General features: G+C 36.7%; 1 protein-coding gene across 3 annotated transcripts in view; it reads left to right on the top strand.

The window, feature by feature from the left end:
- The window catches only part of BPGM (bisphosphoglycerate mutase), a 50,959-nt gene that overhangs the window by 12,430 nt on the left and 14,618 nt on the right, over nt 1-23,911 (top strand). For 2 of the 3 annotated variants that reach the window (XM_074267873.1, XM_074267874.1), the window contains exon 2: nt 10,031-10,691. In XM_074267873.1, the coding sequence (XP_074123974.1) occupies nt 10,091-10,691 (601 nt within the window). In that variant the 5' untranslated portion in view covers nt 10,031-10,090. Of the gene's footprint in view, nt 1-8,727; nt 8,860-10,030; nt 10,692-23,911 lie in introns of those variants that run through there. The other variant, XM_074267875.1, reaches the window with a different exon arrangement.

Here is a 23,911-nt window from a genome sequence, read left to right as displayed (position 1 = left end):
ATCTTCAACATTTATTAAGTGCTTACAAGATGTGAGGCAATGTGCCAAGTGCTGAAGGCTGAAATTAGAGACATAAAGCGGAACACTCTCTCTGGGAGACTTACATTCTAAATTGGGGAAGTGGTATATGTGTCTGTGTGTATGTAGGTAGTTACAAGGAACAGAGTGCAATGTTCAGAACAAAGGGAAAGGCTGGTTATGGCTGTCCTGTGGGCAGAACACCAGGGATATACAAGATGATTCGTGTTAAAGGAGTGATTGGAAAAGGCTTCATGTAGAAGATAATTGAGCTGATTTTTGGAGGAAACTAGAGATTTAAGAATTCTAAGAGGAAGAAGGAAGTGAAAAACAAATGAACAGCTTCAGGTGTGGCTTCAGGAGCTGGGGTTTGTGAGAGACTGTAGGAAACACAAAGGAGAGTGATGTTCAGTAAGACTGGAAAGGGGGGGTTGGCCACCAGGTTATGAAAGACTTTGAGAGGCCGAGGAGTTTTTTCCTGCAAAGTAAAACTTCTTCAGTTTGGGATTTAGGAAAATCACTTTTAGTTGTGAGGAAGCAATAGAACAGAAGAGACTTGAGGCCAAGGGACCAGTTAGGAAGCTACAGAGTTCAGGACAGGGGTAATGAACTAGGATGGTGGAGTATAGAGAAGGGGACATATTTAGTGGAAAATTTTGTACATAGCGGGTACTTTCTCTGACTCTTGAAATGTTTAGGAACTGGTGGAGGGAGGAAGGCTAATGTATTTAGCTAGTAGGAGACATTTTGTGATTTGTAGAAGAGTTGTTTCTCAAACTTTTTGGTTTTAGGACTCTGAACTCTTAAAAATTATTGAGGATTCTTTAGAAAGTAGTTCTTTTTGTGAGTTATCTCATGTTGTTGATGTTTAGTCATTTTTGATCATGTCCGACTTTGTGGCCTCATTTTTTTTTTTTTTTTTTTTTTTTTTTGGCAAAGATACTAGAGGATTGGTCATTTCTCCAGCTAATTTAGTGGAAAAGGAATATGAGGCAAGCTGGGGTAAATGACTTGCCCAATGTCACACAGCTAATCTAAGCTGGATTTGAATGCAAGTCTTCCTGATTCCAGGCCTAACATACACTGTCAGCAACAATCTTAGAAATTAAAAGCATATTTAGTATGACCTCACAGCTCTAGAAGAGTCTTGAGCACATCTGATCTCTGTTGAGAACCACTACTGTAGTGTATTGGTGGAGTAGGAGGCCAATTTGCAGGAGATTAAGAATGGGATGAATAAAAAGAGCATTTCCATAAACCCCACCTCATAAAAAGATGATTATGGGTAATTTAGGGCTAGTTGACTTGCTTAGGATCACACAACTAGTGTTAAGTGTTTGAGGCAGGATTTGAACTCAGGTTCTCTTGGCCTCAGGATCAGTGCTCGATGCATTGTGCCATCCAGTTGCCTGATATATCATTGCTTTTTAAAAATAATATATAATTCCACAAGTTAATTTCAAAAGTTTCCTAATTATCTGGTACTTCCTTCTGGACCTTTTTGTACATAAACAATAACAACAAAATATTTCAGTAGGCCTCTTGTTTTTGACTCCTCTCTTGTTAACACCCTCCCCCCTCCCCATCAAAACCCAGGGAAAGAAAAAAACTAAATAACTTTTTAAAAAATCACTTGAAAAATCAGCATAGACTAAACAAATCCACGTAGTTGCCATGTCCAAAAAATGTCTTTCTGCATCCTTTCTCTCAGCTTGGATGGGTAATAATGTTGTCATTGTATTGATCAGAATTCTTAAGTCTTTCAAAGTTGTTTTTCTTTAAAATGTTGTGGTCCTTATGTAAATTAATCTCCTAGTTCTGCTCAGTTTCTGTCATAGAGATTTTTTTTTTTTCATTTCTTGGGATGAAATACTATTCCATTACCTTCGTATATAAATCAATTTGTTTAGCTGTTCTTAAATTGATGGTTGATTTAATAATAGACTTTTGGTTTTTAGGTTTTTTTCCCCCTTTAAAATTACTTTTGGGGATCAAGAAGTTTATTTTTCTTACAGCTATTTTCTTCCAAGTATGACTGATATTATTGTCCCACTTAACCTGGTCCCCTCTTGTCCTTCATATTCCTTGCTGGTTTCCCTTTGAGTTTTGATTAATTTCTTATATTTCTGTTTGAATTCATTCAACACCTACTATAAAAGGCACTGAGGTTATAAAGATAAAACAAATAAACTGAGTAGTGAAAAGTAGGAGGGGCTTTGGAAGAGAGAGAGAGAAAAGTGTTTGCTTTTTTTTTTTTTTTTTTTAAAGATAAGACAACTCTTGAATTTCTTTAAAAGAAAGGGAAGCTGGAAGTCCCTTACCTCTCTCTACTCCTCCCTGTTTTAGTACTTGAGTGTCAACCTCCCCGCCCCCCTCAAAAAAAATTTCTTTCATAGCATCCTTAACTAATGAGTTTCCAGCTTTTGTTTGAATATCTTCTTTGACCAAGAACTCATTACCGAAGAGATAACCTGTTCTATTTTGAGACATTGCTATTTATTCTTTCTCAAATTAAGCCAAAATAAAAAGCCAAAATTAAGCCACATTTCATCCATCCCATATTCTCCTACTCCTTCTTCTGCCCTCTATGAACCAGCAGCATACCCTTAATCCCCCTTCTCTAATAAATAGCATGGCTCTTAAAAGTCCTATACCATATATTTAACTTTAGTTAATTTATTGATTTTGCAAGACAGTCTGGGTTAATTGACTTAGGGTAACATAGCTTCTTGTGTCAAGTGTCTGAATAGATTTGCATTCTTCCCCTTTCCAGTGCTAGTGCTTTTTAAAATATGGGTTGTGATCCCATATGGGGTCTACTAACTGATATGGGGATTACAAAAAAATTTGACAACAGTAAAAGGTTTCTGAATGCAGCCACTAAAAATTAATTCAAAATCAAAGTGTAATGAATCCAAGGTGTTTCTGGGAGTACTTTCCCATAATGATCATCACCCAACTTCAGCCTTGGTTCTGAACACACAACACACATACTTTGCATGTACTGCCAGAAACACCTCTGCTCAGATTTGAGATAGGATAGCGTAAAAAATTGTTGGGTGAAAAGGGGTTGTGAACAGAAGAAGTTGAAGAAGTTCTATACCACCTAACTGCTCCCAATCCTTCATTTTAGTCTTTCCTCTAGGATAAAGGAGCTTGAGTCCTTCAGCAGAACCAATCCAATAAACATTTACTAAACATCTACTATGTGTCAGGTGCTAGGAATACCCTGACAAAAATGGGAGGGAAAAATAGCTCAAGGAACTCATTCTATCTATGATAAACATGTATGTACATGCTTAAGGAGGGACTACTAACACACTAATGACTGGGGAATTGGAAGGACTTTAAAGAAGAGCCAGAAAATCATTTTGGCTTGTAACAAAAAATATTTGAAACAAGTAAAGGGAAAAGTGTGGAAAGGTAGTCAGTTCTTCATAGTGAAAAACTTTGATTTTGTTTTTACCCTCAATTAGACGTAAATGAAAAATTTTAGTATTCATATTTTAAAATTTTGAGTTCCAAATTTTCTCTCTCTCTCCTTTCCTCCCTTCTTGAGAAGGTAAGGACCTCAATATAGTATATCCATGTACAGTCATGTAAAGCATTTCCATGTTACCCATGTTGTCAAAGACAATGTAACCAAAAGAAAAACAAACCCAAGGGATAGTAAAGAAGGTAACAACAACAACTTAAACTACCCCTCCCAATAAAAACAAAACAAAAACCCAAAACACCCATATCTTTCTCAATCTTCATTCAGAATCCTTCATTCTTTCTCTGGAAGTATGTAGAATTTTTCATCCTTGGTTCATGAAGGACTTTTAAATGCTAAACTGATGAATTTGTATTGTATTCTAGTGGCAATAGGGACCCACCTGAAGTTCTATAGCTGGGGAATCACAAGATAAGATTTTTATACTTTGAGAAGAGTGTTTCTGAATGAACAAAAATCGATTCTTTCCCTCCCACCTTAAGAAAAAAGATGAAATAAAGCTCTTTTAAAAATCAATTATGTATAGCCAAGCAAAACAAATTCCCACATTTGATTATATCCAAAAATTATATGTTGAGAAGACTGTTTTGACACTTTTAGAGAGAGGTTGGACTGAAGAAAAAAATTAGAAGCCAGGTGTTACCAGGCCTAAGTGAAGGGGCAGGTCTATTCTCTGAGAGCTCCACAGCTATGAATCATAACACTTGAAGGAGTTGCAAAGCAGCCTTTACTAACACAGATGTTTCTTTTAAATTGGAAATGAAATTGTAGGCAGAAGGAAGAGGAGAGAGTTCAGAGAATGCAACTGCCTCAGTCTTATCTTCTCACATGAAGAGATCCATTCTATAGGTCTGAGTTAGACCTCCAGCAGCCACTGGCAGGTGGCTCCCTTATCACAATAGCCAGGGATTCTATTAGAAGGTTGTGGCAGCATTAATCTAGGAGAGAGGGTTAAGGAGGGCCTAAATGAAGGTGGCGAGCCCCTGTTCTAATTAATGAACAGATTTATAGATTTGTTTTCTGCAGATTTTTTTTTTTTTGACTAGGTAATCCAGGTCATTCTCTCCCTTATTTCTTATCTAGCTTCAATCCCTGAATGGGTAATGCTTAAGTCAAACTGAGACCTGTTAAAGACCTTAATTTAAAAAGCCCAAGGTGTCCCACTGCATCCAACCCATCTCCAGTTGTTTTGATCTATATCTTCTCACTGGACCCACGTGATTCTGGAGGAGTGACCCTTGTGACTTTGCCTAGTCCTTCCTCACTTAAATCCGAATTCATTTACAAGTCAAGGCATTACTTTCCTAATGTCATGATTAATAGATCCTCCACATAGTTTTGAGTCCCTTTAACCTTGTCCACTTCATCTAGGTCTGTCACTTGTTAGTGAGTGACTTTAGAAAAGGTTTCACTGAGTGGATGTCCATCAGTTGGAGAATGGCTGAATAAGTTATGGCATATGAATGTTGGAGAATATTATTGTTCTATAAGAAACGATCAGCAGGATGTTTTAGCGTCTGGAGAGACTTACATGAACTGATGCTGAGTGAAATGAGCAAAACCAGGAGATCACTATACAGAGCAACAACAATATTATGCAATGATCAATTTTGATGGGTGTGGCTCTTTTCGACAATGAGATGATTCAGGCCAGTTCCAATGGTTTTGTGATGAAGATTGCCATCTACACCCAGAGAGAGGGCTGTGGGGACTGAGTGTGGATTTCTACGTAGTATTTTCACCTTTTTTGTTGTTGTTTGCTTATTTTTTTCCTCATTTTTTCCTTTTTTTGATCTGATTTTTCTTGTGCAGCCTGGAAAATGTGGAAACGTATAGAAGAATCACATGTTTAATATATACTGGATTACTTGCCATCTAGGCGAGAGAGTGGGGAGAAGGAAGGGAAAAAATTTCCTTCTCCCTGTCCCTGTCCCCCTCTCTCTCCCTGTCCCTGTCCCTATATTTATTTTAAACACGAAGCCTCTTCTTTGGTGCAGAACAATAGTATAGAGAGAGCAAGTCCATTCCCATTGCATGGTTATCCTCTAAACAATTACAAGTTGATTGTATTTATGTGGTGGCTACTTTAAAAAAAAATCAACTTTTTTAAAAACTAGAATTTAAATGTGTGTATGGCCGTAGGATTGGAGAGGGGGGATGTATTGACCCCAAACTGAGCTGACCTTTTTCTGCTAAACTGAATGCTGATGTGTTTTAAATTCCTGATTTCTTTTTCTGCCCAAGCCTATAGATATAGAGCTTTGTACCTCTCAATTCTGTTAGTCCTGTTTTACAATATTCATTAGTACTCTTATGTTGTTGTGCTGAAATTGTGCCAAAGCATTAGAATAATACCCTAGTTTTCAGACAGAACTGGCTCCCTTGTTCCCTTAAGGCATTTGGTTTTCAACCATGGGGTTTCTTTTTTTCAAAGCATGTGTGTGATACCATACATAGTATTAATGTTCTTTAAACACTTTGAGATCTAAGATGTTTGATTTCATCTCTTGGGATCTCATTTTCCTCATCTATCAAATGTGGGAATTGGAGTACATTACTCCTCAGGGCCCTCCTAACTCTGTGATGCTATCCTAGAGATAGAGACTTAGAAACATTTTGTGAAACCTGCCCTCTTCCTCTTTGTGCTGCAAAGTGAGCCTCTTAAGCTTCAAAGCATCTTAACCTCCTTGTTTCTTTTGCAAGCTTTTGCAGCCACAGGAAAACGAGAGTCGTCATTTGGGAGAACTGGGACAGAAATTGAGTTCACTAAACATTGAGTAGTTTAGAGCACTGTGTTAAATAAAACTAGGGTAAGGAGAAGGAGGAAGGGGATACAGAGCTCAAAAGGAAACTGAACCTTTTAAAGTAAAATTCTTATAGGGGAGAAAAGCCCAGTTCCTGGTCTGGTGCTTTGCCAAGTTTTATACATACATACATACACAAATATGTAATTTTATGCATGTGTCAGTGATCTGTAATTTAATTTTTGATATATTTCCTTGCACTGACATATATTGTAAGACCATTATAATTTAGGTAGTCTCATAATTGCTCTTTCCTTCCCTCCACACCTACCAAAAAAACCAAAACAAAACAAAAACCTGAGGCCACTTGGTTATAATATCCAGCAACAGATACTTACCCTCTACTTTTTCAGCTGAGTGCAACCTGATTGATCTGTTGGCATTACTTCTGAGACTTTACAATCACCTCCTGATGAGTGTAATGTAAACCAACATGTTTATATGTATTTATACTAGAATGATAGGTTTTAAACTAGAAGAGTCCCCCACAAAAATCTAGCCTAACCCTTTTGTTTCAGAGAGGAGGAAATTTAAGCCCAGAGAAATTATTTGACTTGACCAAGGTCACATAGTGATTCGGGAATCAATGTTTTTATTTTCTAGTACTTGTGTATTTACTATTTCTTCTTGTATAATCATCCCCTCAGCCCTTCCTCTGTTTTTGTTATTTTGGAGATAGTATTTCAGTATTTCCTCCCACACACATGCACATAAGCTCATATAAATATGCACAGGTATGCACACACATTTGCACAAATACAGAGACATGCATGCACACAAGTATATGTAACATGTACACATGTTTGTGCATGTGTACACAGATGTATGTAATATGTATACATGTTTGTGTGTATGCACAAAATTCTACTTTAAAGACACATGTTGCAGATACACAAACATACGGGACAGGACGATTGTTATTGGCTGATTGCCTTTAACCTTTTCTCTCATCTCAGCCTTCTTCCTCACCTCCTAGGCTAGGAGCTTGGGATTCTCTTTCTGCACCCCCACCCCACCCCAGTGATTTTTCTAGCTGGATAATTAGACTTGAGCTGCCTTAGCCCTTAGTTCCTGCAGCCTAGCCCTGGCTCTAAAGAAAGGCTGAGGCCCCTAACTTGCCCGGAAAGAGAGAGCTTAAAAGTTGATGCTACCTCCTCTTAATGGCTTCCAGATCTTCTTCCCTCCTTTGTTTGTCACAAACCCTCAGGCTCCTTTTAAAAGGCATTTTCCAGTAGCTCTAGACGCTTTTAAGGAGAGATAGAAATGTTGAGTCTAGAGTCTTAACCTTGCTACTGATGACGATGTATTTCTGGGTGAATCATGGTCTTTTGGTAAACAGGGAAAGAATCTTGAAGATTAATGAGTTGCTAAAAATAGCAGAGTTTCCTGTAATCTTTACTCCCCACATTGCAAAGATGCTGAGAGAGCATGGGGGCTCATGCATGTAAATATATGACTTGCTGGGATAGACAGGATTTATCTAGGGCTGGGAGTATATCTTAATGATCTTTTTGTGTTTTTTTCCCAAATACTGGAGCACACTGTGCTGTTACAAGTATCCCCTTAATTGGTAGAGTCAAATGGCAACCATCTGGCTAGGTTTTGGTGCTTTATGGGAGAAAGATGAGATGAATGAGATACACAGCTAAGCACCATCAACAGCTAGAAGGAACCCTAAAACAACAAAATCTAAGGCCTTTTTACCTGGTTTTTAAAATAAGTTTGAGCTTTGTTATTGTTCAGTTATTTTTCAGTCTTTTCTGACTCTCCATGACCCCCTGGAGTTTTCTTGTCGGAGATACTGGAGTGATTTGCCATTTCCTTCTTTATTTTGTTTTACAAATAAGGAAACTGAGGCTGAGATAGTGAAGTGACTTGTACAGGATCATCCAGCTCCTAAGAGTCTGAGGTTGGATTTGATTGGGAAAGATGACTAACTTCAGGCCTGGTTCTCTCTCCACTGAGCCACCCAGTACTTGGATGATTGTAGTATAATTTTGAATTCCTTTTTAATCTTATGTGTGCATTTAAAAACCTTATTCTGAGGCAATCCTAGGTTTTAGCAGACTGCCAAAAGTGTTGGTGACACAAGTTAAGAACTGCCCAGAGATTACTTAGTATAACTTCCTCACTTTACACATGAGAAGAATTCCCCTATTTGGGGAGGGAACTGTTCCCTCAGAGGGCATATGGTTGAGCAGTCATTTGGGTTGATAGCACATATTTGTGACTTATAATTGGTTGCAAGACTAACTTCATTTCATCATTGGACTAGATACCCTTTGAAGGGTGTGGTTAGGGTGTATGTGTGAAGGTCCTGTGTTATCAGTGTCTTCCCTCTTTGACCCAGTTCAGACCTTGCTGGTTTTTTTTTTTTTTTTTTTTTTTTTTTTTTTTTTTTATCTGCTCCTCCAGGCGGCTTTGCCCAGCTGCACTGGATAACTTGTTGTAGTGCCCACTTTTTTTTTTTTTCCCTACCAGAGGCTTCCCTTTATAGCAGGACAGAGACCTGCTACAAGTTAAATGCCTCTGACTGTCCAGGTGAGTGTCAGCATTTTGAGCTCATCTTTCGTGTATTTTTCATGTCTGTCAGTTGTACTCTGAGCTCCTTGGGGCCTTGCTTGGGGAGCTATTTGGGAGAGCTGTAGCATTTGATTTTCCATTTTGGATGATGAAAAGGGGCAGCATGGTAGAATAGTGCTGGACTTGAAATCTGGGGAGGTACCTTTAAATATGGCGTTCTGAAACTCCCCAGAGGCCACTTCACCTCAGACCCTCATTTCTTCAAATGTAAAATGTGGGTTGTATTACCTACCTAACCCAGGCATGTTATAAAGTATTTTTTAAAATAATTAAAGTAATGATTTTTCCTTCCCTCTCAAAACTATCACATTTGTTTCTATTTGTACATATTATCTCCCCAGAGAGAATGTTAGTCCCTTGGGGGAAAAGATTTTCTCCTCTCTTCTTCTTCTTTTTTTTTTTTTCTTGTGTCTTTTGCATCTAACAAAGTCTCGCACATGCTATGTGTTTAATAAATACTTGGTGATTGTTGATATAAATATGGGTAGTGATAGTGATGGTTGCCACATTTCAGAATGACTTCTATATACAACATGGATATGCTCATGTTCTTTTACTGGGGTGACCCTTATTATTAGACTTTGGGGAAGAAAGGGAATGTGAGCTTTCTAGAACCCACAAATAATTCTTCCCCCTCTCCCCCCCTCACTTCCTTCCTTCCTTAAAGAGAAAGTGGAACACTTAAAATAGGTGGAACTTCTTCGAAGCCCAAGGCACTGTCTGTTAGGAGTTAGGTGTGTTCCTATCTCCCCGATACAATTAATTCTCCATCCTCTCTTCCCAGAATGAATACACATTGCTCATGCATGTGGAGGAAACACCACATACCTTTTGGGTGTAGTGGGTGTTCTGTTAATTGATACCCTATAATTAACACATAATATCTTGCCATCAAAACACCTAAGTCAACTTGGTTCCCTGTAATTAAGGTAAGGTATAGTCAGAGTATGTGCTGGCCTATGAGTGACTAGATAGGTATGATGTGAAAACGTGTTCAAAGGAATGCTAATTTACTTTGGAAGCTGTCCATTATTGAAAAAAAATGCTTATTGTTTTTGCTACCTCTTCCAAGTGAGAGTGTTGAAGGAGGAGCATGACTCATTTTGCTTTTTTTCCCTCCTCTTTCTAGATGAATTGCCATCATTAAACGTGGGTCCTTTCAAGAACTGGAGGGAAGCTCACTATCACGATGGCCAAGTATAAACTTGTCTTGTTAAGGCATGGAGAGGGAGCCTGGAATAAGGAGAATCGTTTTTGCAGCTGGGTGGATCAGAAACTTAACAGCGATGGAGTTCAGGAAGCTCGAAACTGCGGCAAGCAACTCAAAGCCCTCCACTTTGAGTTTGATCTTGTCTTTACCTCTGTCCTTAATCGGTCTATCCATACCGCTTGGCTGATATTGGAAGAGTTGGGTCAAGAATGGGTCCCACTGGAGAGCTCTTGGCGACTAAATGAAAGGCACTACGGGGCCCTCATAGGTCTTAACAGAGAGAAAATGGCACTAAATCACGGTGAAGAACAAGTGAGAATCTGGAGAAGAAGCTATAATGTAACTCCGCCTCCCATTGATGAATCCCATCCTTATTATCATGAAATCTACAATGATCGGAGATATAAGGTTTGTGATGTGCCTGTGGATCAGCTGCCCCGTGCCGAAAGCCTAAAGGAAGTGTTGGACAGGCTTCTTCCCTATTGGACTGAAAGGATTGCCCCGGAACTGAAAAGTGGAAAAACTGTTCTCATCTCGGCTCATGGCAATAGTAGTAGAGCCCTCCTGAAACATCTGGAAGGTATGAAATTAGGTGTTGCTTACGAGATTTACATGATGTGCTTATGGGCTATTCTTGGTTTAGAAAGGATGTAGTTATTAATACATCAGCTAGACATATTTGAATATCTTTGTCTTCTCAGCCTCTTTGTAATTTCAGGTCTGAGAACTATCCTAACTTAAAAATCAGATAATGTATTGTGTTTTGTTCTTTTGTTTTTTTCCTAAACATCTTTTCTTTCCAGACAATGACTATATAGGGGAAAGAAAAGGCTAGGAGAAAATGTAATATTTAAAATGAGAAAATGAAGTTACTGAGTTTTTCCATCCTCACTATGCATTTATTATGTGTGTACTACATACGAGGCAGAGAAGCTAAGATAGAGTGCCAGTTCTGGAGTCAGAAAGACTCATCTTCATGAGTGTAAATCTGGCTTATACAACTTAGTAGTTGTGACTCTGGGTAAGTCACTTAACTGTGTGCCTCAGTTTCCTCATCATGCATATGGAGGAAACACCACACACCATTTGGGTGTAGTAAAATGAGCTGGAGAAGGAAATGGCAAATCACTCCAGTCTCTTTGTCAAGAAAACTCCAAATAGGTTTGGGAAGGGTTGGACAAGACTAGAAAAAAAAAAAAAAGTTGAACAAGATCACATACTAAACACCTTATTTTAATGAGAGAGCACCAGCTTTCAAAGAGTTTTCATTTGACTAATGTAGATTTTCTGAACCTTATTTTATATCCTGGACCTTTTTGGCAGTTTAGTAAAGATCAATGAGCACCCTCTCTAGAATAATGGATGAAATATATAGCAAAGAAAACTGAAGATTAATAAAAATAAAGATGCAGTTTTTTTTTTCCTTTCAGAGTTTATAGATTGCTCCTCAAGTCTATCCATAGATCCCTTGGGAGTCTATGGCCTTCAACTCAAGAACCCTTGTATTAGGGGATAAACAGGATCACAAATATAATAAAATACATATTAACACACATGCATATATGCAAAATAAATATGCAGTGAGTTGATTTCTAAGGATTTCCTTAAGTTCTTTTTTATATGCCAGGATCTGTGAGAATTACTTTACAAATATTATCTTATTTATCCTTCACAACAGCTAGGTGCTGTTATCCTCTCCGTTTTATATTTGAGGCAACTGAGGCAAATAGAAGCTAAGTGATTTGACTTGGATAGGATCACAAAATTAGAAGGGTCTGAAGCCTATTTGAACTGGAGTCTTCCTGACCGCAGACCCAGTGTTCTGTACTTGAGCCACCTAGTTCATAGGGTGAAGGAGAAGGGATGCTAACAGCTAGAGGAATTGGAATAGCTGTCTGTTTTGAGTTGAACCTTAATTTGATCTAAGGATTTCAAGATGTGGAGATGAAAATTAGAGAATTCCAGTTATGAGATTGATCTGTACAAAGATGTGGATGGAAGCAGGAGAAAGAATGTTATGTACAGGAACCAGTAAGGAGGCTTGGGTAGGGACTGGCAAGGCTGGAGTCAGATTACGAATCAAATTCTGGAGTTCTTTGTTCTGATTAGCTTGTGCCAACTTTAAATGATGTTTTAATATATTCAAAGTTCTTTTCTGTGACTAATCCTCAGACCCCCCCCTTCTCTTTTCCATGACTAGCTCAATCAATTTTCTGTGTGTGGAAGAATAAAGGAAAAGGACATTTCTCTCCAGATTTACATAGAATAGCAGAGGGCAGGCCCTCTGCCCAAACATTTTCCACTTAGCTGAAATTTAAGGGCTAAAACCTTTATTTCCACTATTTCTAAAAGTGCTTTCTGTAGTTTGTATGCTTCCCTTCGATTTTAAGCAACATATCAGAATGAGTACCCTGAACCACAGTTTATAGAGTTGAAAGTTTTTAGAATCCCCAGCTCCCTTCAAAGGCTTCTTTTGGGAAATCCTTAGTTATTATTTGAGCCCCAGTTTCTGATGATGTATTTTCATCTTCCTGAAGTAATCACATGTTTGTGCTTATCTGTGAAATGGATGTCCTTAACAATAGATTGTAAACTTGTTGGGGATGGGAACATCTTTGTCTTTATAGCCTCCAGTGCATTGTTTGTAATAGTTTCTCAGTAAATGCTCATTAGATCAGATGGAAGCTTAAGTTATAAACTATATAGTATTTGAATTGCAAGAATACAGTAAAAGCTTCAAAGGCTGTCAACGTTTTAAATTTGTTTTCTTCACTTGCTGATTCAGTGTAGCATTCTACTTTGAGATCTTGGGATGGCTAATTTTTATGTGTTCTTTTTGAGTGTTCCTTTGTCAGTTGTTACTATAATGTGCTTCCAGACTTCTATTCCTTTTTGTTGTTGCTGTTGTTTGGGGATTTTTTCAGTCTTGTCTGACTCTTCTTAACTCCCATTTAGTATTTTCTTAGCAAAAGTGCTACATTGGTTACTACATTGTTTTCCTTCTCCACTCATTTTAACAAATGAGGAAACTGAGGGTAACAGAGTTAAGTGACTTGCTTAGGGTCACACAGTTAGTGTCTCAGCAAGATTTTAACTTGGGAAGATGATCTTCCTGGCTCCAGGCTTGGTGCTCTATCCACTGCACTACCTAGCTGCCCCTTTCTTTAAATGTGCTGCTCCTGCTACTCTTGTCAGTTTGGAGAACAGAAACTTCACATTACTCTATGTAGAATAGGTACTAAGCAATACAGCCATGCATAAAGAAAAGAGATTTAGTGTGAAGATGTTGACATTTGTTTTTGGCTGGTGAAAAAGCCCTCATTTGTTTTTATGGTAAAAATAGTTTGCTGCCTAAGCTTTTACCAGGTGTTTTTCAGGGTTTTTTTTAATGACTTTAAGACTGCCTAGGTAGAGGCTGATATAAATTAGATTTTATGTTCCTATACTCATGCCTTGATTTAACTTTTCATATCGATTTTAAGTCAGGACAAGGACCTTATCTTTTACCAATAGTAATCACATATTCCATATCTCATGGAATCTCCATATCCATGATTTCAAGAAAAAAGTATTCTTCCAACAAGACTTTTAAGTCTTTCCTTCTTTCTTTCCTAAGGCAATTGGGGTTAAGTGACTTGCCTAGGGTCACACAGTTAGGACATGTTAAGTGACTGAAATCAAATTTGAACTCAGGTCCTCCTGACTTCAGGGCTGGTGCTCTATCCACTGCGCCACCTAGTTGCCTGCTATGAGTAGACTTTTAAACTATGTCCCCATTTTTTTTTTTTTTTTTTCTAAAGGACTCCCACCCCCAACCAAAAAGCCTATTTTCATTGCTTAGATCAGGGCTTCACACTTAATATGTGCTCAGTAAAATCACTTTGAAAGAAGATATATAGTACCTTTAAATATCTTGTGCTCCAAATAAGATTGAGAATTCCTTTGGGGAGAGTGAGGAAGGAAAAGCAAAGTGCATTCTGAAACTGATGTTTTGGAGGTATTAGAAAAAAAGAGTATCTCTACTACCCTCCTATCTCAGGACTGCAGTTGGAACTCATAACTCTATACAGACTTCCCTAAAGAATAAAGTCTTTAATTTCCCTTAGAGATTGTTTCTTTCTTTCTTTTTTTTTTTTTTTTAAAGGACATTCTTATATTTAACCTATCCTTCCAAGGCTCAACATCATTTTTTGCTCTTTTCCTCAGAGATTACTTTAGTCCATGTATGGGTACAAGATTCTAGAGTTATAAATGGACCTCCTCTCAGATACTTCTTATGCCATCAACTTCCTTCTATTATGTATGAAATTGAAGGTCCTAGTCATAGGCCAGTTTATTTAATTGTCCTCCTGTTAGAGTTGTATCCTGAGTCCTTTAAAAGACAAAGTGTGTACTTGGATGGAACAGGAGTTACCATTTTAACAGAAGGAGATTTAGGAATTTAGGTTTGTTATAAAAAAGAACACAAGTGGAATAATATAAAGTGTTTTGAGGAGACCAATTAGGAATTATTGCAATAGTCCCATAGAGAGATGATAAGGGGTTTGAAATAAGATGGTAGTTGCCTGAGTGGAGAGGAGTGAGCATATGGGAGCACTATTGTACATAGAAAAGTGATGTCAAATAATTGTTCTCACTCATTTAAAATATCCAAAGGAATTGAAGATGACGAAGATTAGATTTTGAGTGACTGGAAGGATGATGATATTCTCAGCAAAACCAGGAAAATTTAGAATAGGGGTAAAATTTTTAGGGAAGATAATGAATTCTGATTTGGACATCCTGAGTTTGAGATACCTAGGGACATATTCCATGGGCAGTTAGTAGTGTTGAATTGAAGCTGGGGGGAAAAAGGGTTTGGGAATCATCTACAAAGTGATAATTTAACAAACCCATGAAACCTGATGAATTCTATAATTGGAACTGTTGAAGTAGAGGAAAAAAGAACTTGGACTAGAGTTTGGATACACCCATAGTTAGGGAGTATACAGCGAAGGAGATTGAGAAGTAGAAGAGAGGTAGAAGGGAATGCCAGAAGAAGGCAGCACAGAAAACCTCGAGAGCCTGGTCAGCACCATCAGATACTTGAAAGAGGCCAAGAAGATTGAGAAAGGGCCATTAGATTTGGCAAGTGAGGATATAATTGGTAATTGTGCAAAGAACAGTTGAGTTGTGTTTAGATGCCATATTTCAGGCTAGAGTTAATCTCTAATATTTTAAACATTAATTTTAGGGAATAAGAAAGAAAAGAAAGGTGAGAGGCATGAGGATTAAAACAGTGTAGAAGTAAAACTTCATATAGTAGTAGAAATAATACTGACTTTAAGGAAGAAATATCTAGGTTCATGTTTTTTTACTTTCTATTTACTGCCAAAGTGATCTTGAATGAATCACTTCCCTTAATCTCGACTGATTACTTTTTTCTGCCAAGTGAACTTGAATAAATATCTCTAAGGGCTCTTTGGATTCTAAATCCTACAGTTCTCATGGCCCAACCACTAAGGTTTATGGGCTTGTATTCCTCAATCCATAGCACCCTCTGCTGGCATATTAGTTCAGACAACACGTATGAGATGGAGTTGAGAACAGTCATAGTCTAATGGAAAGAGTAGATTAGGAGTTAGTCCCAAGCAGGAAGTTGAATTTATATGTCCTAAATAGCCTTCAGCAACACATATAGAATTGGTTCATTTCTCTGGATCTTAGCATCTTCATCTATAAAATAAGAGGTTGTACATTATGGGAAAGGGTAAATTTTTTCTTCTAGAAGAGAAAGGTCAATTTTAAAAAATGGTTTATTAATGCTTCTCTTATCTTACTCCCTAAAAAAACCCTCCTTTGCAACAAAAGATTAGTTAAGTAAAAAAAAAAAAGCACATACCACCTGTTTCCTGAGATAGCAAATATAGCAAAGTCAATTCTCAAAATCATTAGTCATCATTCTGATGAAGGTTCTTAAGCTTTTCAATGTTTTCTGTTTCATTATTGTGGTCATTATATAAATACTTGGGGCTCTGCTTACTTAGTTCTGTATCATTTCATAAAGTCTTCCCAAATTTCTCTTATCTTGCCATATACATAATTTCTTATGCCATAACAATCTATTGTTTCATATGCTACAGTTTGCTCAGCACTTCTTTGGTCAATGGGTACTTAGACTTTTCTTATATATTTTTTTCCTACTATAAAGTACTAGAATTATTTTTTTAAGTACATGTGGTATCTTTATCTTTTTGACATACTTGAGGATATATGTCTGGTAATGGTATCTAGGTCAGGGAGAATGTATGGTTCTGTGACTTTTGGAGGTTTGGGTTTGGGGGGCTTTTTTGGTGGGTGGGGAGACACTTGATTTCATTGGTATGGGGAACTCTAGTTAAGGCCCATCCTCTTTCAATGCAGATCTTAAAGAGATGCCTGACTTTTCTAGTATAATTTTAAGTGATTTTCCAGAATGGTTAGACGCTCTCCCAAGCTCCACAGACAGTGCGTTAATGTGTCTGTCTTCCCATTGCGCCTCTAAAATTTACAATTTCTCTTTATTTGTTGTCTTTGTCACTTTAAATGTGAGGTGGGAATTTTCTTAATTTGTATTTGTCATATTAACTATTTGTAGTATTCTTTCATATGGTTGTTAAGCTTTATTTCTTTTGAAAACTGCCTTTTTATAGCTTTTGATGACTTCTTCTATTAGAAACCAATGATTTTTGCCATAAGTTTTAAAGGAAGTACTAAAAGCAAATCCTGGAAGGGAGCTAAGTAAGCTAGCTCAGAATTTCCTGAGAGGAAAAAGAATTTAATCTCCTTAACACAAAGCCTAAAATTCTAGGAATTGGAGCCTAGTAATTATCTGAGTCCTCCTACCATATCTTTATCCTTCAGTGTTTATTCCTGAAGTATCATATCTTTGCATGATGTAATGCAAAAAACAAAGGGGGGAGGATTCAGTCAAAGAACCTGGATTTTGTATTTTTGCTCTCCTATTTTATGACCATGTTGACTTTGGAAAAACCATTTAACTTCTTTTGACCTCAATATCTTCATATTTAAAATGGGATCTCCAAGGTTCCTTCCAGCATTAAAAGCTATTATCTGTGACCGAATGTGCCACAAGGACAGGGGACTGCATACACTCTTAAATATCAGTTAATATATGGGTATCCTTAACCTATATTGCTTTTCCCTACATTCTTATGAAGTAGGGATGATTAATAATGCTAATTAAAGGAGAACCCAATTAATTTCACCATTATCATAGTTGGTTGAATTGAAAACGGTTTAAGAACTTCCTTTGCCTACATTCTTATGTACCAGATGTCCTGGATGATGCAGGAAGATCTAAGTTCAAATGGAGCCTCAGACACCAATTGTGTGACCCTAAGCAAGTCACTTAACTTTCACCCTTCTTAGTTTCCTCCTCTGTAAAATTTGGTAATAACAACATCTATCTTGAAAGATTGTAGTAAGGATCAAATAAGTTTGTATTTGTAAAGTGCTTAGCAAAGTGCTGGCACAAGTTGTTTAATTTGTCTGACTTTCTATGACCTTATTTTGGAGTTTTCTGGGCAAAGATATTGAAGTGCTTTGCCATTTTCTCTTCCAGTTCATTTTATAGATGAGGAAACTGAGGCAGACAGGGTTAAGTGATTTGCCCAGAATCACATAGCTGAGAACTGTCTGAGGCTAGATTTGATCTCAAGAAAATAAATCTTCGGATTTCCAAGGCCAGTGCTCTATCCACTGAGTCACTTACCTGCCTGTAACATATTGGTGCTTAATAAGTTCTTCCTTTCTTATTTAAATGTGATGCTTTTTGTTTGGAATCTTCTGAAAGATTTCATCAATCCATTGAATGTTAGAAATCTATTAAAAAGAACTTGCCTTGTGGAGATGTTTGTGATTAACTTTTATAGCTACCAGGCCCAGACAAAGAACAACATTGATACAGAAAGCCATTTAGTTGGATTCAAAATGAATAATAAAGCAGTAGCAAACACTCTCAGCCACATCCTCAAATACAGTTTTAGTTTACTTTCCCCCCAGAGTAGTTCTGGTCATAGCCTCCTCTATAACTCACAGCTTCAATAGAGAAGGAACAGGCAAAATCTCAGGAACCTCAGTGTACTCCTGGACGGGTCCCAATCTGCCCTGTTTCAGATACTATTTGTTAGTATCTCAGTGTGCTTTCTGTTCTTCCCATGGTCAAGACTGTTTTGTCGCTTTCAATTCCACAAATATTTATTAAGTACCTAATATATGCTAGGGAAACAAAGATAAAATTTAATAATATCTATTTTCAAATTTACATTCCATTGGATCTGTCAACACACACACAGGTAAGTTTAGTGAAGGTAATTTGTGGAAGGAGGAATCCGTGACAATTGGCAAATTCAGGGGTAGGTTCGTTGGGAACATCCTTGAGTTAATTCTTAAAGGATAAGGGTTCTAAAAAGTAGAACTGAGGAAGACGTCCATTCTAGATGTGGGAGATGGGGAGATGATGTTAGCAAAATGTACTGAGTTGAGAGATGGAATGTCTGTTTGGAAATGGATGATTTTTTTTTTAATCTAAAAAAGAATGAGTAAATAAGAGTAATGTAAAATAATATTGGAAAGTAAAATTTCAAGTCATATTTTCAATGGCTTTTTAAATACTAGGCTGAATGGTTTATATTTGATCCATGAGGCAGTAGGGAGCCACGAACTTATTTTAACACAAGTGACATGGTCACATTTATGCTTTAGAAAGGCTTTTCAGCAGATATGTAGAAAATGGCTTATAGAAGGAAGAGGCTAGAAAGAAGCAGGGAGACCAATTAATATAATAAAGCTAATTATCATAATCAAGATCAAAGATAATGAGGACTCATACTATATTGGTGATTGTGGGAGTATAACTAAAGGTTTTATATATATATATATATATATATATATATATATATATATATATATATATATATATATATATATATATATATATATATATATATATATATATATATATATATATATACTAAGGTAATGAATGTGATGGAGGTGAAGCCATAGGTCTTGGCAGCTTATTGAATACAAAGACTGAGGGGACAGGAAGACTTAAGATTTAGTAAACTTGGGGGACTATGAAGATGGCAGTGTTAATAGAAGTAGTTAAGTTGTTAGGTGGGTAGGTTAATGGTGACATTTAGACTGCCTGTCAGGCAACACAGATATCCAATTCAAGAAGACATAGTTACCTTCATCAAACCCCCAGCCTGAAGCCCTGGCCCCAGGTCTACTACCAGACTGGGAATGAAACATCCCAGCCACATGAATAGTGCAGAGGAGCAAGAGCACATTATTTTGGTCAGATATACCATTGACATTGGGCATAAAACATTTAGGGATACTGGAAGTAAGCAGGGGATATATTATAGATACATAGAATAAGGAAGAAGAAATTGAAGAATTATATTACACAGCTAGTGAAAAGCAGAGCTAGAGTTCTCTGCTTTCAAATCTAGTGTTCTTTTCACTATCACTCATTTCTTTAATATTTTGATGCAACTTTTGAAATTCGAAAGTCTACCTGTGAAATTAGAGGTGGGAGGAGGGAGACTGGTTCTAGTATTCTTTTAACTCTTTTAGAATGTTTTCTTAAAAACAGAACTGTCTTAATGGAATAATACTGGTTTTATTAATATCATTTTGGGTTTGGTTTTCATGAGATAATAAAGCCCTAGAACCCAAGGAAATTAAGAAACTGGAAGGCTAATAATGCCCTAGGTAAAAATGTCCCAGAAATCTTTAAGGAAATCAAGACACTGGAAGCCTGAGTACTTAAATAGATTAGGCTATGTGTTAAGTGCTTCTACAGTCTTTTTCTGCTAAGCTTCTGATTATTGAATCATAAGAGATGGTAAAAGGAAGTAAAGCCTGAGAGTGGCTTTTCTTTTCTGTATAAAAACAAAGAATTGCTCAGGACTTTAAAGGAACAAACTTAAAGCTCCTCAGAATTATCTTCATTTGATTCACCAATTTGGCAATGGCTCCTGGTACTCAAAAGATACTTTTTAAAGTAGATTTATCAAACATTTGATATTTGATCTTTTGTATAATGTTAGTAACTCCTAAATTATTAGATTTCAATTTTAAAAGGTCCCAGCTTATAATGTAGCTCCATGTTAGAGCAGAGTTATGATATCTCAGTATCTCAGTGGGAAGGAACCTCTAAAGATATGTGGTAGTGCTTGGTGCTATTTCCATAGATTTGATTCTTCATGACCCCATTTGGGGTTTTCTTGGTAAAGGTACTGGAGTGGTTTGTCATTTCCTTTTCCAGCTCATCTGACATATGAGGAAACTGAAGGAAACAGGGTTAGATGACTTGCTCAGGGTCATCCAGCTAGGAGGCATCTAAGGCCAGAATTGAACTTGGGTACTTCTAACTCTAGGGCCAGCCTAGAGTTAGAACACATATTCACTGTGTCACCTCACAGTCTATTCTATACCTAAATAACAATCCCTTTCACATTATACTGCCTTTGGTTTGAAGATTTCCAATGGCAGGGGATGCATTGCTTTTCGAGTCAATATTCCCTTTTGGATAGCTCTCATTGTTAGGACATTTGTTTTATTCCCTTTAGTCACCATTGCCACCCCCTGAATGGTGCATCAATGCTGGGTTTGCCTCTTTACAACTTCTGATTGTTTGTCATTCTACCCTCTGAACACATGCAGAATTACCCTACTTGACTTAATCTTAAAAGTATTTATTAATGATTTGCTGGAATGGATGCTGGGGTTAGAAAGACAATATTAGTTTGGAGGGAAACAACATATATGCAGATTAGTAAATGCATATACATATACATAGTAACTTAATAAGAAGCATTAATGAATGGGAGATCTGGAAAAGGGCTGACATTTGGCTAAGGGCTTGAAGAGTTCAAGAGGCACACATGAAGAAGGAATGCATTCTAAGAATATGCAGTGGAAAATGGAAAGTTGGAGACAGGGAGTACCAGCAAGAGGCTAGTTGGACTGACGCGTAGCCTAAATGGTGGGGAGTAGTGGAAAATAAATCTAAAAGATCAGTTTGGAGCCAGATCGTGATGAGTATTTTACCTTATCCCTAAAGCAGAAGGAGTGACATGGTCAGAATTGTTTTAGGAATACCATTTTGTTATCTGTGTAGAGAATGAATTGGAGAAGCTAGCTAAGAGGGAAATAACAAAGGGGGCTGTTGTATTAGTCTAAGTGAGGGATGATGAGAATCTATTTATTAGATTGTTGTGAGGAGAAAGTGTGTCTTCTCTTCCCTCCCTCTTCTCTGATATAGCATCTACTATGTACCAGGTACTGATCTGAGTGTTTTATAAATAGCCTCATAACAGCCTCATGAGGTAGACTGGATACAAAAGATCTTGTGTAGGTAGAAAAAACAGGTTTCAGCAGCGGATTTAATAAGGCAATGAGAGAAAGTGAATAGTTGAGGATAATACCAGGCTGGGTAACTGGAAGGAGTTTCTATTTCCATAGAAATAAGAAAGTTAGGAAAACTGGATTTGAGAGTCTGTGCAGTTATGTAAAACATTCCCATAGTAGGAAGAAAGAAAATGAAAAATAGTATGTTTCGGTCTGTATTCAAATATTATCAGTTCTTTCTCTGGAGGTAGTTGGTATGCTTCATCATTAATCCTTTGGGATTGTTTTAGATTATTGTTTTTCTGAGACTAGATAAATCATTTACAATTCTTCATCGAACACTTATTGTGTACACATGCTCTTGGTTCTTTTCACTTCACTATCCATTAGTTCATGTAAGGTTTTACAGGTTTTTCTGAAATCATCCTGCTTGTCATTTCTAGTAGCACAATAATAATCCATCATAATCATATAATACAATTTATTTAGCCATTTCCCAATTGATGAGCACCCCTTAAATTTCCAATTATTTAGCTACCACAAGAGCTGCTATAAATATTTTTGTACAGATAGATTGTTTTCCTTTTTTGGTATTTCTTGAGATATAGATCTAGCAGTGGTATTTTTTTTATTAACTTTATAATTATAACTTTTTTGACAGTACATATGCATAGATAATTTTTAAAAATATTATCCCTTGTACTCCCTTCTGTTCTGAATTTTTCTCCTCCTTCCTTCCACCCCCTCCCCTAGATGGCAGGCATTCTCATACATATTAAATATGTTATAGTATATCCTAGGTACAATATATATGTGCAGAACCGAATTTTGTTGTTGTTGTTGTAAAGGAAGAATTGGATTTGGAAGGTAAAAATAATCTGGGGAGAAAAACAAAAAATGCTAGCAGTTTACACTTATTTCCCAGGGTTCCTTTTCTGGATGTAGCTGATTCTGTCCATCATTAATCAATTGGAATTGGATTAGCTCTTCTCTATGTTGAAGATATCCACTTCCATCAGAATACATCCTCATACAGTATTGTTGTTGAAGTGTATAATGATCTCCTAGTTCTAGCAGTGGTATTGGTGGATCAAAAGGTATGCAGAGTTTTATAGGCCTTTGGGCATAGTTCCAAATTGCTCTTCCAAATAGCTGAATCAGTTCACAACTACATTAGCAGTGTATTAATGTTTCAGTTTTCCCACATCCCTTCCAACATTTTAACATTTTCATTTTTTGTCACATTAGCTAATCTGATAGGTGTGAAGTGGTACCTTAGAATTGTTTTAATTTGCATTTCTCTAATCAGTGGTGTTTTAGAACATTTTTTTTCATATAGACATCTTTGATTTCTTTGTTTGAAAACTGCCTGTTTATATATTTTGATCAGGGAATGACCTGTATTTTTATAAATTTGACTCATTTCTTTATATACTTGAGAAATTAGGTCTTTATTTTTCCTTGTAATTTTGATTGCATTTGTTTTGTTTGTGCAAAACCATTTAAATGTTATTTAATTAAAATTATCCATTTTATATTTTGTAATGCACTTCTATTTTCTTTGGTCCTAAATTCTTCTCTTATTTATAAATTTTACAAATAAGCTATTCCATGCCCTCTTAATTTGCTTATAATATCACTCTTTATTTGTAAATCACATACCCTGGTTGACTTTTAGATATTCTGAAATTTTATCTCATGATAACCATTCAAATACTAGAATACAGATATTATCTCCATACTCCTGCAATCTTTTTTTTTTTTAATTTAAACGTTTAGTTCTTTCAATTAATTATCATATGGGCATGATCTCAAGGTCTTTCATCATGCTAACTGCTCTCCTTTGTAGAGCCTCAAACTTATCAGTGTCATTTTTAAGATGTAATTCTCCAAAGTTGAACCGAATATATGTATGGTCTCATCAGGTTAAAGTACAATAAGGCCATGACTACTATGCTCATCGGTTATAAGATTTAAAGCTTGGATGGCTGTTGGAGGAATCTCTTAATGAAGCTCAACAATAAGTTAGCTTCTTCTTAACTGACATATTTCATTGTTGACTCACTTGAGATTTATAGATATTTTTCAGAAAAACTGATAGTTATTCCAAATCTTTTCTATCTTCTATTTTTGTCTGGCTTATGTTACTTTTAGTCAACAATTGTTTAGCCATTTTGTTCAGTTCTCTCATTCTCCTTTGGCTTTGTAGAATAGATGCTAACTAAGGATTGACTAGATTTGCTTTGTCTGTCAAGTTTCATCTTATCTACCCCAAAACAATAGTCCTGTCTCTTCTATTTCTCTTCCTTCCCCCAGTGTGATTTACACACACACACACACACACACACACACACACACACACACACACACCAGGTCTTTTTGTTATCCCTAGCTTTC

Source organism: Sminthopsis crassicaudata, chromosome 5, assembly GCF_048593235.1.
Source record: "Sminthopsis crassicaudata isolate SCR6 chromosome 5, ASM4859323v1, whole genome shotgun sequence".
NCBI lineage: Eukaryota > Metazoa > Chordata > Mammalia > Dasyuromorphia > Dasyuridae > Sminthopsis > Sminthopsis crassicaudata.
The sequence above is the reverse complement of the archived record's forward strand: the minus strand, read 5'-3'. Positions and strand labels throughout refer to the sequence as shown.